Source organism: Tupaia chinensis, unplaced genomic scaffold (assembly GCF_000334495.1).
Source record: "Tupaia chinensis unplaced genomic scaffold, TupChi_1.0 Scaffold000226_1, whole genome shotgun sequence".
In the NCBI taxonomy this organism is placed as follows: domain Eukaryota; kingdom Metazoa; phylum Chordata; class Mammalia; order Scandentia; family Tupaiidae; genus Tupaia; species Tupaia belangeri.
This window is the reverse complement of record NW_006159701.1, coordinates 1072237-1088803: the sequence shown is the minus strand read 5'-3', so window position 1 is coordinate 1088803 and position 16567 is coordinate 1072237. Positions and strand designations below refer to the sequence as shown.

Sequence of the window (16567 nt, the reverse complement as noted above, 5' to 3'; positions counted from 1 at the left end):
AGAGCGGTTGGAGGGGTCGGATGGTGGTACAATGGTAAAACAATGCTCTGCAAGGTTGACCTACATGGATAGGTTCCAGGTTCACACCAGAGGCCTCCCTGAATTCACCAAGCAAGCACGAACCCATGGTTCAGGGCTGGCAGAATGCTAGAGGTGAAATATGGTGTCAGTATCCTGTTGGGGGTGCCTGTCTGTCTGATTCTCTTTCTCATGGAAGAAATAAACATTTCTATTTATTTATTTATTTATTTATTTTATTTTTTTGGTAAAGAGAGTTTGGAGAATGGAGTCGGCGATCAGCCAGTGTATCTGGTAATACCCAGATGCTAAGTTCCTACTTTTTTTTTTTTTCAGCCTTTTCTGAATTTCAAAGTGTGTGTGGACACAAGTCTGGTCCATACCAACCCAGGGTAGGATCTAAATGAAAATCCTTAGAATGGGACAATTGCTTAACCTGAAACTGGGCATGCCTGAATGTGGATAGTATGCTCAGACTCCATCCTCCCTAAATAACAGTTTTCCACCAGTGGCTCGATACTACACTTGTGCTACCGCCATTAGGAGCAGCTTACACACTTGTCCACAGCAGGCTGGTGGGATGAACTACAGGCCGTACACACGAAGGAGTACTACACAGCCACAAGAAGAGAACAAGGAATAGCTCTATCAAATGGACATGCACCTGCATTGCTAGAAATTTATGACAGAGCTTTCAAAATAAAATAGGCCCTCTAACTTTCAAAACAAAATGAACGTGGCATGATTTTCAGAATATACTGTCAGGGGGAAAATGCAAGCTGCAGAAGAGTATACATAATATTCTACTTTTTATTAAAGAAAGAAAGAAACTCATGTATGTGGGTGGTATTCGCTAATTTTAATACAAAGAAACAGCAGGAAGCAGAAACCCATGGAAATGCTTACCTGTGAAAGGTGGGTGGTAACAAGATGGAAGAGCTGGGAAGGAAGGGCCCTCTGAGAGGTAAGAAAATAAAAGGCTCGGGCCCAGCAGAGGCACATGGGTAGCACCACCATGTGGGAGGCTGAAAGCTGATGGGGAGGCCGGGTTTGGTTGCACGTGCCTCTAATCCTAGCTAATCAGGAGGCTGAGACGGGAGGACTAAGACACAGGGAGACTGCCAGAAACACCTCTCTCTGGTCCAGCTGTGGTGGTGGAGGCAGTAGGGCACTACTGCATGATACTAGAGCCAAATGAGGAGCCCTGAGTTCAGAGCCTGGGCCCACCTGAATGTCAGGTGCACCCACTTGGGACCTGGCTGGTTGGGATGCAGGGAGGGATCATGGCATGGTGAGACCCTGTCAAAGATACCTGAGGCTGTTGGACCGAGCATTGCTAGTGCGAGAATTTTCTGGGTTGGGAACACTGGGTCCTGGTGAGAGAGGAAGGTGCAGCCCCACCCAGAGCCCTGCCTGCTGCCGTGACCCACCTCCTTGGCTCGGAGCTGCTCATTTCCAACAGTGGCACTCAGCAGGGGCCGGAGGGAGCCAAGGAGCTGCCACCATGGCCAGTCCTTGACCTCCAGGAACACAGCCATGTTCTTCTGAATACACTGTGCAGCCAGTCGGCGAATCTGCAGGGCGAGGAGAAGAGAAAAATGAAGGGGTCTGACCCGGGTGGGAGTAAAGGAAGCTAAGGGCAAGGAGAAAGTGGGTTTATAGCCTAGTGGAAGGGACTGGGTAACTTCCATAATAAATCAATGAAAGGTTTCCATTCACAGAGTCTTTTGATACCTCAGGCTCTCTGCATCAGGTTTTATCCCACAATTTAGTCTTGAACAACCAGATAATAGTAGCTGGGGAGAGTAGAAGACACACCAGGGCTACACCTTCTACGGGGATGAGATTCAAAGTCACCATGTAAGGCACATCTATTCTTAAAATCCCTAAAACTGGGACCAGCTGATGGTGTAATGGTTATGTCACTGGACTCCCATGTAGTCAACTGTGGTTCGAGTCCTGGATCTGGCGACTTAAAACTCATGCAGGGCTCATGTGCGTGTGTGCCCAAAATTCTGAGAGGAGAATAGAGCGGAAGAGATTGTGGCATGGCCATCTCCTCTAGGGGTGATTTCTCACTTTCTATCTGTCTGTCTGTCCAGTGAGTGCACGCACCCTATAAGAAAAATCTCTCAAAAAAAAATAAAAAATCCCCAAAACTGCTCACAAGAAACAATACCCAGGACTCAGAACTATGTTGTTAGCTTATATTTATGGGACAGAGTTTTCAAATTGTATTTTCAACACCAACTTTGTGCTTTTCAAAGTTGAGTGTGCACTGGGACCTCCCAGAAAGCTTGTGAAAATATGGCTTGCTGGACTTCGCCCCAGAGGTCACAATGCAGTAAGTCCAGGGCCCAAGTGCATTTCTAACACATCCCCAGGTGCTGCTGAAGCTGCTGGTGCTCTTTGAGCAGCTCCCACTAAGTCGTTCTTATCACTGGGGCAGACTGGGCTTAATGGCAGGCTTGGAGATGCCACCCCAACAGCCAAGACTCACAAATGGTACAGCACTGCCTAAGTGCCAGGCACTGCCCAGGGCACCGTGCACACTTCAGCTCAGTCCTCACTGCAGTCCCAGAAAGGCAGTGTTAGTATCATCTCTATTTTACAGGTGGGGAAGCAGAGATGCAGAGGAAGTAAAGTCTCTTGCATGATGCCAGTAGCAGAGCCCAGGCTCTTAACCTCTATCCCAAATCATCCCAAGGATAAGTTGTTGATGCAGTGGACCAGAATTCTCTGTGCACCTGAATCACCAGGTGAGCAGAGTAGCATACCAGTGGAGCTGTCCATAGTATTTTCCTTATTCATGTTTCCACATCTTTCTCTTTTGCCAAGCACATACACTTGAACTGACAAATTCACATGAGCTGGAGGCACATGTAATAAAACTCTATTCGAGTAGTGGTAATTTGATAAAAGTGGACAAATAGGGAAGACTTAATGCAAAGTGAAGTGAGTCAAACAATGAGAAGCATTGTATGTCCCAGCTCAATATATATACTGAATGGCTGTGCTTTATAGCAGAAACTGAAAGATTAAAAGGTTTCGCTGCAAAGAGGGCAACTGTAGCTGCTAGTGACAGTGTCAGGAAGGTTATAGGAGGTAGATAGTAGGAAGTAGAGGGAGAGAATCGGGGAAAAATCAAACAACACATTTAATAGACACAAAAAGTAAAAGTTATCTGCTGATGATAATGTGTATGGTAATGTCTTTGACTTGACTAATATGCACTGTATTTATGCTGGGGAAAACTATGTTGTACTCTGTAAAGATATACAGTGATTAAATGTAAATTAAAAAATAATAATAAATAACTTTAAAAAATAGCAATTTAGAAGAATGATACTAAGGTAATAGCAGCTGGTATTTACTGAGCAGTTACTGTGTACCACGCACTGTATTCTCACCTTCACCCAACTGCTAAGAGGTAGGGGTGAGATTCAAACATGTATCATTTGTCCCCGAAGCCGTGTGGCTTCCTGCCCATCATGCAGGCTGCAGGCAGGAAGTTCAGTGAAGAGAGAGCTCTGAAGATAGTGACCCAGGATGTCTCAAGACTGTGAGCTCTACTTGCCCTGGAGTCCCAAGCACCTGAGTGATCAGGACCTGCCCATGTCCAGTAGGTTGACCTATGAACTCCTCTAGTAGTGAAACAGGATGAAGACACAAATTGGCGCAGGAGGGTCTGCACAACCTCAGGAATATCTAGATTAAAGCCAACATCTTTGGCAATTGGATGCCAATGTCCCGAGAAATAATCCTAACATCCTGCAAAGCCTCATTTGCAAAGCAGCTCACTGTGCACGGTGAGACGTAGACTGGCAGCCTCGGCCTCACTGAAGGAGATTCACTGAAGCCCCACGCTCACTCCATGCCCACTGAATCAGAGTCTGTGTGTTGACAATATGCCGTACCTTCAGCTTCTTAAATTCCTGGCGAGACAGAAAGCCCTTGCAAGCTGCTTGGAAGAGAACAATGCTCTGGGACACCAGCTTCTCTCGCTGCTTCTCCAGCCTGGAGACCACACCTGCCTTGAGGAAAACCTGGGAAGAAGGAAGCTTGCAGGTGATTCTCTGCTGAGCCAGGTGGTCTGGAATGGGAGGTGCTACAACCCAGATCCTAGTTCTCTCCTTTTTTTTTTTTTTCTGGAGAGGTTTTTGCTATAGGGCGCATGCACTCACCAGACAGAGAGAGACATAGAGACAGAAAGCGAGAAATCACCCCCCAGGGGGGATGGTCACACCACAATCCCTTCCCCTCCATTCTCCTCTCAGGATCTTGGGCACACACACACACGTGCCCAGAGTGAGTTTTAAGCCACCAGGTCCGGGACGTGAACCGTGGTCGACTATGTGGGAGTCCAGCAACATAGCTATAGCCATTACACTAACTGCTGGTTCCCCAGATCCTAGTTCTCTTGCATCCACCCCATGTGTTGACAGCTGTCCTTTAATGAGGGCCTAAATGATGAAAGTTCCTTTCTAAAGGCCCTGCTTTCCTCTCCTCTATAGCCCCTGGATTCTCAGTGTGGTCCATGGCTGGGAGCTATTGAGAAGTGCGGGATCTCAGACCACAGTCAGATCTGCTGAGCCAGAACTTGCACTTCAGCCCAGTTCCCAGGGCATGCACATGCATGCTGGTTTACGGCCGCTGCCAGCACAGGTGTGCCTCAGCTGCTCTGTGCACCAGCATCACCAGGGGAGTGAAGGAGCAGATTCCCTGCTCTTGCCTCAGGAGAGGTAGAATCCATGGATTTGGGGTCAGGCCTGAAATGTGCACTTTTGTGATAAGTGCTGCTAGCGATCTGAGGGGCGGGCTGGCCTAGAAATACTGTGGTCCAGCGTTGTAAGAAGGAGCAAGAACTGTAGGAGAAGTAAGAACAGCCCTCCCCAGTTTGGAGGGAGTGGGGCTGGGCTGGAGCGCCCCCCCCCCCATGGAGGTACTCGGGCATCTAGTGGAAAACGACTCTCAGAACATGGTCTCCAGGCCGTGGCTCATCAATAATGGATGATGGCCTCTGCGACACTGTGATCAATGCTCCTCAGCACCCTGCAGCGCTGCCTTCCAATAAGCTACAGGGGGAATGGGAATGGGGGAACGGCCAGGATCCCAGGACTCACTGTCAGCAGAAGATTAAGGCAGAGTGTCCTGGATGTTTGGGCTAAAGGATTTTCTGAGAACCTGCAGCTTTCGGGGCGCATCTACTCCAGCCAACATGGCAAAGTACCTACGGTTTGGTGTGGCTATTTTCTCACCTCCTCAGAGGCAAAGGAAAGATTCTTGAATGGTGGGATTTGAGTCTGTGACAAGGGGGAGGGGTCACTTTTCAGATGCTTTTATGCTGTTTTTTTTCTAAAGATAGTCTTGTGTATGTCTCACTCCCTGCCCTGCCTACCCCAGCTCCCTGCTGCCAAGAGCATGTGTTCTCACCAGAAAGAGACAGAGAAAGTGAGAGGAGAAAGCATACCTCCCACCATGGAAAATAGTCACATTGCAATACCTTTTCCCCCATCTCCCCCGCCTTTCAGGATTTTGGGCACACACACACTCATGCCTAGTGTGTTTCTCAAGCCACCAGGTCCAGGATTCAAACCATGGGGTTGGTCATGTGGAATCTGGCTGCCTTAACCACAGGCCATAGAGCCATGCCACATCCTGTGTGTTTCTTTGTCAAATATGGCTTATAACTTCTAAGGAGTTCCGTTTCCATGAAGGTACCGACTAGTTCTATCTTATTTGTTGACATTACCAATTAACAGCTACCATTTATGGAGCACTTCCTGTGTTCTGGCACTGGGCTAAGCAAACCACTCAATAGGCAGGTAAAGCACATGCCGAATCCTGCGTGGTACTTATAATTCTCCCATTTCGTGGAGGGAGAAACTAAGGCTAAAAAAGGCATTTTTTAGTGTTTAAAGAATCAAACTCTTCTAAACTAATGAGCAACAAGCCCAGGATTTATTTCCCTCTCTCTGACTCCAGACAAGACTCCAGTTGTTACTGAATATCATGGACATTGTTATGGTATCTACATTTTTCAAAGCTCTTCCCCCTATGTCCCATTTAAATACTCAAAACCCTATGAAGATGGGACCAGCGGATGGTGAAATGGTTATGCTGCTGGACTCACATGTGGTTGACCGCAGTTTGAGTCCTGGACCTGGAGGCTTGAAACTCACACTGGGTGCATGTGTGTGTGTCCAAAATCCCAGAAAGAGAATGGAAAAGAGATTGGGGCATGGCCAGGTCCCCCGGGAGGGGTGATTTCTTGTTTTTCTGTCTCTGTCTCTCTCTGTCTCTCTGGTGAGCACACATGTCCTATAGCAGAGATCTCTCTTTAAAAAAATTAAAAATAAAAAAGCAAAAACACTAAGAGGGATCTTACAGCTTAGAAAGATATGTAATTCATTTAGGTTCATATACTCAGTGATAACAAAGCGAAGACTTGAACCCAGAGCCTTGGGATTATTTCCTAAACCCATTCCCAATGTCAATGTGAGGCTTCATTTCCTCATTCGTTATGATATAAATACCTGAAGTCTAGGATTTGATTGCAATTTGATTCTAGGTGGAACAAAGGGTCTCAATCGATTCTTTATTACCTTAAACCTATTTTTAGTAATGGAGACCACTCTGCCAAGTCTTCTCTCAGTGGGAAAATGAAATGAGCATGTCCATTTGAGGCTAACTCTGTTTTTGCAGCCCTCCAACGCCTTACAGAACACTTCCTCTCAGCCTGGGCCACCAAAGACAATTAGCTTCATTGAAATAAAGACACGATTGACTCATTACCTATCAGATTGTCTCAATAATGACTGCATTAATTTCACAAGCTAGTGACTCCTAAAAGCTGTTATAAAAAAAAATTAAAAATCAATGATCAAAGTGATGACAGCACCAGTTCTTACATTACAATAGGTGGTGGGGACTGCCAAAACCACTATTGATTAAGTATGAAGCTTTCATTAAAAAGATAATTGGAAACGACCATACACAGAATGGGAATAAGTCATTGCCTCTGTGGAATCTTGATTTTTTTTTTTCCTCCTTTAAGAGCATATTGCCGACCAGACAGCTGACTGCATGTGAAATCACACCTTTTTCATAAATGTCACGGCCCTCAGCACAAGCCTCGATAAGGCACTCGGGACTGAAAAATCACAAAGAAAAATCTAAATTATTCGCTTTTTGTGGGTGTAGCTGCTTATCAGGCTCAAACAGAGTGTAACATCCCAAGATCCTTCCCTTTAAGGAATCCAGAGTGGCCACTGCCAGGCAAGTTGTTTTCCTCTAAAACTTGCTGAAGGCCAAGATTTTTGAATATCTGATATAGCAATAGCTCCCAGAGTTGGGGACAAGGAATTAGCTCACCTTTTCATGGTAATTTTACAGTTTAGAAGAGTTTGATTCTTTAAACACTAAAATGCTATCCTATTTAATACACATCTTGTCCCCTGATAAATGCATTCAATGAGTAATGACTGCCAGCCTCTTTGAAATGACAACTTAGTGACTCCCCTGGTCAACTTGGGAGGTAGAAAGCAGAGGCTCCATTTTATAGATGACGTTACTGAGGCACTAAGGAGTGAAATAACTCAAGAGTCACACAGTTGAGAAGTAGTAGAGCCTAGGTATGCCAGTTCTATTTTCCAGAGGGCTTCCTAGCATCACAACCAACCCTCAATGCATAAGATGTTGCATCTGCCCTTAAAGATCTCAGTCTAGGGGGACCAGCAGTTAGCGTAATGGCTATGTCGCTGAACTCCCATGTAGTTGACCGTGGTTCGTGTCCTGGACCCGGTGGCTTAAAACTCACGCTGGGTGCATGTGCGTGCATGCCCAAGATCCCAAGGGGAGAACAGAGGAGAAGGGATTGCGGCGTGGCCATCCCCCCTGGGGGGTGATTTCTCGCTTTCTGTCTCTCTGTTTCTCTCTGTCTGTCTGTCGAGCACACGCGCCCTATAGCAAAAACGTCTTCAAAAAAAAGAAAAAAAAATATCTCAGTCTAGGCATCAGCAGGTGGCATAGCAGTTAAGGCACTGGACTCCCACATGGTCGGTAACGGTTTGAGTCCTGGACCTGGTGGCTTGAAACTCCTTCCAGGCACATGTGCATGCATGCCCAAAGTCCAGAGATGAGAATGGAAGAGAAGGGATCGTAGTATGGCCATCCTCCTGGAGGGTGATTTCTCGCTTTCTGTCTCTCTTTCTGTCTCTCCAGTGAGCATATGTGCCCAACAGCAAAAATCTATTAAAAAAAAAAAAAAAAAACTCAGTCAATTGCCTAACCTGGTTTCCAAAAGGACACATCGACCTTGATTTGCTCTCCTTAGTAATACCAAGTATTATTTGATAATGATAATGTTTTACCACTTATAGACTTCTTGTTCCTGGCCCTGTTAAACTGTGTGCAGCAAAGTCTTTTGTTTTCTTTCATGTTCTGCTCTCTCTGCTGGGATCATAGAGAATGACTTTTGTATTCATCAAATAACTGAGTAATTATCTAGACCACTGGTTCTCAGACTTGAGCGTGCATTGGAATCCCCTAGAGGGTTTGTTACAACACTGGCCCTGAGGGTTTAATCCACTCGGTCTTAGGCTGTCAGGCGATGTGATGCCAATGGTCCAGGGACCATCCTTTGAGAACTGCTGGCCTAGAAGGATCAAGTCCCCAGAGAACAATTCCCCTGATTTAAGGCCATAAAGACCTTTGTGTAAAGAATGTGCTACACATTTCCATTAATGAACAAGGGAACCCACAGTGTATTGAGAAGATTTGGCCTGATCTAGGTTTACGTGAAGTCTGTACCCTTAACTATCTAGAGGAGCTTGCAGAGGGGCTCGCTGACAGAGTCACAGCTTCTTCATCTGTAAAGCAAGGATATAGTTTTTATCTCACAGAGGACCATGAGGAACAAAGAAAAACAAAACATGAAATTGCCTGGCTTGGTAACTGACCTGGTAACTGACAGGTTCACTCCCTTTATTGGGAAACCCTGCAGAAGCCCAGAGGCTGTAACAGGTAGCTGCGGAAGTCAGGTTGAGACCAGGGTAGACGAGTGTCTCCAACCACAGACCTTCGCAGGACAAGCGGGTGGAGAGGATACTGTTGTGTGGAAGTTAATCCGAGAGGCTGTGGCCAGTGTTGGTGACTGTGAGATCTCCAAGGAAAGGGCTGCTTTCAGAGAAGCATGATAAGAAGGTTCCAAAAAGTAATAATGACTTAAAAATGCTGGGACCAGCAGTTGGCATAATGGCTATGTTGCTGAACTCCCTTGTAGTCGACCGTGGTTTGAGTCCTGGACCCAGTGGCTTAAACTCATGCCGGCGCGTGTCTGTGCATGCCCAAGATCCTGAGAGGAGAATGGAGGACAAGGGATTGCAGCATGGCCATTCCCCTGGGAGGTAATTTCTTGTTTTCTGTCTCTCTGTCTTTCTGGCGAGCACACACACCATACAGCAAAAACCTCTCCAAAAAAAAAAAATCCCACCATGTGGGCTTCTGGAGCGTAGGGTCTTTCCAGTGGTTTATTGCATGGCATTTTCAATCAGTAGATGACTGGAAGGGAGAGAAATGGAGAAAATTTTTCTTTGATGTGTTTCCTTTCCAGTTCCTATTTCTAAACTTTGACCTTTTTCCCCTGCCCACCACTGTGTCCTTGAGTTTAAAATCTATGTACTCTACTTCCCAAATTATAAGCATGAAACACCAGTCCCAGGAGATGATAATGAGTAGTTCACCAAATCAAAAATGGGGTGTTCAGAGGTATCAGATAGTTTGGGAATCCTTGAGGACCATGTTTCTCTTCGTGAAAACTTCCAGTATAGAAGCATACTGGGAAAGTGTGAAATCTGTCTCTAAACATTTAAGCATATCTGGAAGAGCTCTTGGCTCCACATCAGCTGGGGAAAAGCTATTTCTCTCAGCTCGAATAAGCATGCACCTTCGTCTCGAGCCCTTTGCTTTTCGCTTACTGGTGCTAATCGGCTAGGAGTGCGGTTGTGGTAGAGTTGGTTGCAAACCAGACATTAAAAGGTTCTGAGTGCAGGTAAGTGTTTCTTCTCAGGTGGTATGAAAGCTTTTTCTGGGGCTCAGAAGGTCACACTGAGGACCAGAATGTTAACTCTTTCTAATCACTGAGGTCCCTGGGGGTGTAACCTCTAACAAATTATATTCCCTGATGTCATTTCCATCCGTATTATGACATTTTATCTCCCTGGCCTTGTAAGATAGGCAAGGAAGAACATTATTAGCCTGGTCTCTGATTGGGGAAATGTAGACATACAGACATATTGAACCATTGCGGAAGAATAAGAATTAGATCTTGGGACTGGCAGGTGGCATGGTGGTCAAGGCACTGGATTCCCACATGGCTGACCATGGTTTGAGTCCCAGATCTAATGGCTTGCTTTCTTACTTTCCCTCTTTCTCTGTCTCTCTCTGAGAAGTGCACATGCCCTATAGCAAATAAAAAAAGGATAATAAAAATAATGAACAAAGTTAAATAAATAATTCTAAAATTTTTTTTTAAAAAATTAGATCTTATCTGGGACTCCACTGGGATGGACAGAATGTCTTAAGAAGCTCTACTAACTTGACTGTGCCCCACGGCCACTGCCTTCTTCTCCAGATCCAGGGTCTGCAGAAGCTCCTCCACTGCCTGGGGAAGAGAGAAGAGAAAAGTTAGAGGAGAAGATAGATAGACAGGAGGAGACTCCAAGAGCAGGAGGTCAGGTCAGCTGAATGGCTGAAGCACTAGGAAGGAGGTGAGCTTTAGCTAACAGAGCCCACCACACACATGGGAAGCACAGATGAGCCGATACAGAGCACCTGCTGGGCACCCTCCAGGACCTTCACAGACATTACTTTGTTCCATCTTTATAACAACCCTGGTAGGTGGTCATACTACCATGTCCATTATACAGGGGAGAAAAACTGAAGATAGAAAAGGAAATGAAGGATGTCGCTGCTGTGGAAAACAGTATGACAGCTCTTCAAAAAATTAAACACAGAATTACCATACCAGGAATTCCATGTCTGTATATATATCCAAAAGTATTGAAAGCAAGGTCTTGAAGAGGTAGTTGTATATCCATATTTACAGCAGCATTATTTGCAACAGCCAAAAAGTGGGAAATAAAAAACAGAAACTGTCCAACTGTCCATCAGTGGCTAAATAATGTTATATATATATATACACATACACACATATATTATTATTATACTCATTATTCAGTTTTAAAGAAGAAGTAAATTCTGACACACGCTGCAATATAGATGAACCTTGAGGACATTATGCTAACAAATAAGGATAACTTTTGGGAAATTGCTCTTACATGAAGTATGCAGCATAGCCAAGTTCATAGACTGGAAGTAGGATGATGTCCAGGGGTTGAGGGGAAGGGGGAATGGTAAATTACAGTATAACCAAACTGAGTTTCAGTTTTGCAATAGGAAACGAGTTGCAGAGATGGATTGTGGCAAGGTTGTACATCAATAAGAAGACACTGGGGCCAGCAGATGGCATAGCAGTTATGTCGCTGGACTCCCACATGGCCGACCATGATTCGAGTCCTGCACTCAGTGTCTTTAAAATTACATTGGGTACGTGTGTGTGCGTGCCCAAGATCCTGGGAGGAGAATGGAGAAGGGATTGTGGCATGGCCATCCCCGCCGCCCCCGGAGGGGGGGGTGATTTCTCACTTTTTCTCTCTCTGACTCTGTCTCTCTCTCTGGTGAGCACATACACCCTGAGGCAAACACCTCTAAAAAAAATAAGTAAAATAAGAAGGCACTGAATGCCATGGAACTGTACAGTGACAATAGACATGGTTAGGCGATCAAGTTGGCCTGGCTGTGGTGGCCCCAGCAGTAGGACACTGCTGTGCAATGCTGGAGCTATATGGGAGGACCTGGGGATTAGATCCTGGTTGACCTGAACACCCTGGGTGCACTCACAGGAGCACCCATAATCTTAGCTGGCTGGAAGGCTGAGGGGAAGATTGCAATGTGGCAAGACCCTACCGTGGGGCCCTGTCTCTTCCTGCTTCTCCGTGCTTCACTAAACAAATAAATGTACATTTTATGTATGTATATTTCAATGTACTCACAAACACCAGAACCAATCGACCAACAAAAAGCACTAAATGGAGGTATTTCTCCAAGGTTACAAGGGTATACACACAGGGCAGAGCCAGGTTCCAATCAAAACCTGTCTGGCCACATGGCGGCATCTATGTGTTAAACTGCTTCCCATGCCTAGAATGGCTCCTGAAGACCCAAGGGCACTAAGATATCCACCAGCTTTGTCACTGTGTCCCCCGGTGACAGCCTCCCAGTACTCTGCGTGTGTCTCATTTTACTGGCTAGTGACTCTTGCTCTCACAAATATTTGCTAAATAAATGACACGGCCATCAGCTTTGCCTGCCTGACCTGGATTGTGGCAGGGAGAGTCTGTGTTTAATTTGTCTCTTATTCCCTCCACTGTATGATGGGACTGCTCCTCTGCATGCAGTAAGAGCTCAGTAAACACGACGACTGTATGAATGAACATCCAACTATGAGAGCTCCAGTGTGGTGTGTGGTCTGAGGCAGCCCCAGGCAGGAGAAATAAGTTTACTCAGAGAGGTTTCTGGCTGCAGCACCGACCAAATCACCAGCTATTTAATGGAATCTTCCTCTTATCAAATAGTCATGTTGGCTTTGAAATAACCCCACCAGAGATTTATACCCTCAGATAAGTACGGGCCGTGTCTGATCCCTTTGTGCCCGCCAATTCCTCTCCCACTCCACCCTCATACCACCCCTCGTTGGTCTTCCATTCACTGAGAATGAGAAAGTCTATTTTCAGAATAAAGCCAGATAAGTAATTGCGACACTCAAGAAGCAAAAGGTATTATGAGACTGGAGTAATTTAGCAGAGGAGTTTCAATTCCATGCTTCAATGGCATCACAGAAAACTTCCTAAGATACCAAAAAAAAAAAAAAAAAAAGCTTAAAAAAGCTTATTAAAACTCTTGTCCCAGACTGCAATCAGGGATGAAGCTTCATCTTCTGACCTCCTGAAAGAACATTCCATGACATCCCTCCAAAATTTAAGTGCTTTCACTTATTACATTTTAGCCAAAAATGTTTCAAGGGAGCTGTAGGCAGCAAAATGCATAAAACCAATATATCCAAAATATAATGTCTTTTCTTTCTGCACAAGAAGAAAACACAATAAAAATTGGCTTGAAATGAAATGGATGAACAAAAAAATGAAACATATAGCCAAGGAAATTTTTCTAAGTCTATCTTGGAGGTAAAGTCTGGGGTAGATAGTTGGAGGGAACACATCAGGATCGGAGGTTCAATCCATCTGGGTTCAGATCTTAGTTTTGTCACTCACAAACCATGTGACCTTGAGCAAGTGCTTTAAGCCCAGACTCCTGTCAGAAAGATGGGGGAAACAACGGCACCTTTTCAGAACATTCTGAGGTTTTGTTTGCGAGGACTTTATATAATACCTGGCAGAAAGTAAGCACTCAGTAGAGATTAGGGGTTATTCCACCCCCATAACCACCTCCTCTGTCACTGTCAATTCCTCAGTTGGTCAAAACCTGGTAGAAGTGTTCCAAAACAGGAACGAAGCCTTTCATTTCTTGGATACTACCCCAGACACGACCAAAGCAAATGCTCAACCTCCGCAATAACCGAGAATTCTTCTTCCCCTTGTTTTCTTGCAAACCTTTAGAAGGTCTACAAAGCCAAGAATACAGGCTCAGCAAAGGTATTCAGTTCTACCGATCTCATTGCACAGATAAGAAAGCTTAGGTTCGGAACCTCAGATGGCATGACGGTTACATTGCTGGACTTCCATGTAGTCATCTGTGGTTCGAGTCCTGGTTTAAAACTCATGCCAGGTGCATGTGCCTGCATGCCCAAAAATCCCAAGAGGAGAACAGAGGAGAAGGGATTGCAGTGTGGCCATCCCCCCGAAGGGATGATTCCTTACTTTCTGTCTCTCTGTCTCTCCAGCAAGTACATGCTCCCCCACAAAAAAAAGAAAAAGAAAAAGAAAAGTTAGGTTCAGTTGGCAGAGTGAGTGGGTGAGTGCACGTATTAAGCAATACTCTTTCTTCCTCACTTGAAAAGTGGTGACAATATTCTTTGCCTGGACCTCACAGCTGTTGGGAGGATGAATGGAGGATGTGTGAAAATGACCTTGCACTTAATTGCTATCATCGTTATCCTCATTAATATTATTAGACTGAACCACATGAAACGGCCATTTGTGGACATCAAGTATCGGTTATTTCACTAAGTTCCATGTGATGGAGTCATTTCCTTTCAGCCAGTTGGTAAACAAAGAAATGGCAAGAATCCAGGAGACTGTCAGACATTTCTCTGTAGGGACCAGCCCTGTAGCCTGGTGGTTAAAAACTGGATGCCATAGAGTTGAAAACAATTTGAATCCTGCCTCGAGAGGTCTGAAAAGCACAGTGGGCGGGTGTGCACGTGTGCCCCAAATCCTGACAGGATGGAAGAATGAAGAAGGGATTGGAACATGACCATGCTACCCTAAGAGAGTGCTCTCTCCCTTTCTCTCTCCTTCTGTCTCTGTCTCTGTATCTCTGTCTCTATCTCTGATGAGTTCATGATCCCTCTGGTCATTAAAAATAAATGTCTTCTTTTTCTTGCACTTCTATGGAATTACTTATCTTCTGTACTGGAATTATCTAGGTAATTGAAACTCCTCACCCTTAATATGAAATGCCACTTCTCAGTGTATTCTTATTTATTTCTTCCATGAGCAAGAACAAGGGGGGGAGGGAGAGGGAGAATGGCAACAACCTCAACGAGACCTTGATACTATAATCATAATACAGAAAGGTTCAGTTTTTCCAAACCTCTGCAAAAGGTACTACTTCATTTCCATTTTATAGAAAGAAAATGAAGTGCAAGGCAATAAAATAACTTGGCAAAGACCGTGTGGCCAGGAGGCCATGGTGGGGATCCCAACTGGCTCCTGAGTTTACTCCCCACACTCCAATACTGGGATCTGGCCCCGTCTCACCATTCACTAGCTCTGACTCTGAGCAAGATGCTCCCTCTCTGGTCCTCAGTTTCCTTTTCTGGAATATGGGGTAATCGTGCCTATCACACAAGGGTGTAATGGGGATTTAATAAGGTCAAAAAGGCAGTGCATAAAAGTGAGACTTTCAGAATGGTGGAACAAAGAGCTTCATAAATCCTCCTGCAACAACCACGACAACAAAAAATTGTTAAGAATGGGATCCAGGGGCCAGCAGATGGCATAGGGGTTAAGGCACTGGATCCCACATGGTTGACTCCAGTGTGACTTCCAGACCCAGCAGCTTGAAAAATATGCCAGGCACATGCGCACAAGTGCCCAAAATCCTGAGAGGGGAATAGAGGAGAAGGGATTGTGGCACGGCCTTCCCACTGGGAGGTGATTTCTCACTTCCCCTCTCTCTGTCTCTCCAGCAAGTATATGTACCCTATGGCAAAATTTTAAAAAATAAAATATTAAAGAGTAGAAATTTCTAAAATGACAAGTTTAATACTCTGGAAACTGAACAAAAGGATACAACAAATTGAGAAGCATTTGTTTAAGGAAAACTGCGGAACATCAGGTAGGAACAGTGGGAGCTTGTGACAGTCTTGACTGGGGCTCTTCCACTCCCAGCCTCCTTCCCCGCCCAACTCTGTCACTGCATTAAAATCCTACCAGGGTGAGGCAAGTCACTTTGCTGCCAGAAAGGCCTCACTTACAATGGAACAAAGAATGGAAAAAATCCACGCCTGGGAGCATGGTCAGAAACACTAGCAATCTTGGCAACAAGTGAATGGGAAGACCGATGGCACAGTGAAGCCTAAGGTTGTTGCCAGGTTGGAGGCAAGCAACTGATCAGTGACGAGCCAGAAACTGAACAAGAAGATACAACCAATGGGATAGTGATAATGGGCTTAAGTTCCCATCTATTCTTGACTCCAAGTTAAATATAAGAACCAGAGACCTAGAGATCTACATACCCCTATTTGAACATGAAGCCACATGTACAAACAGAAAATAGGTGAAAAGGCCAAACAGAAAGTAAAAACTGGAGCACAATTACGAACTGCTTGACGTCGAATGCCTTCCCCAACCCATGCTCAGATCCATCAGAAGAATGGATCAAAGCTTCACAGATTTGAGATATTTTAGAGTAATCTCTGCTGGCCATTCAGCTAAGCTGACATAGAGCAATTCCTGGAAAGTCAGGTTTTAAAATAAAAATAAGAATTTTAAAAAACTGTACAGAGTTTTTGGCAGGCCCATGCCATGTGGAAAACAGATTCCATAAATCTAGTTGAGGTAAGTTACTAAATAGTTAGAAAAAAAAGATTAGAATCTACTAATATGTCCATTTTTCAACAAAAATTATAAGATATGCAAAAAACTGGAAATAATTATCTATACTAGAGGGAACAGTCAATAGAAACTATCTATTTGGCTCAGAATTTGGACTTAGAAGATTCACACTTCAGAGCTCCATTTCAGCT

General features: G+C 44.9%; 1 protein-coding gene across 3 annotated transcripts in view; it reads right to left on the bottom strand.

Annotated features, from left to right (window-relative positions):
• Nucleotides 1-16567, bottom strand: part of MYO18B (myosin XVIIIB) — a 305047-nt gene that overhangs the window by 166502 nt on the left and 121978 nt on the right. For all 3 annotated transcript variants that reach the window (XM_006147864.2, XM_006147865.1, XM_006147866.1), the window contains 3 exons: nt 10616-10681; nt 3936-4064; nt 1449-1592 (listed from right to left, as the gene is read on the bottom strand). In XM_006147864.2, the coding sequence (XP_006147926.1) occupies nt 1449-1592; nt 3936-4064; nt 10616-10681 (339 nt within the window). The remainder of the gene's footprint in view (nt 1-1448; nt 1593-3935; nt 4065-10615; nt 10682-16567) is intronic.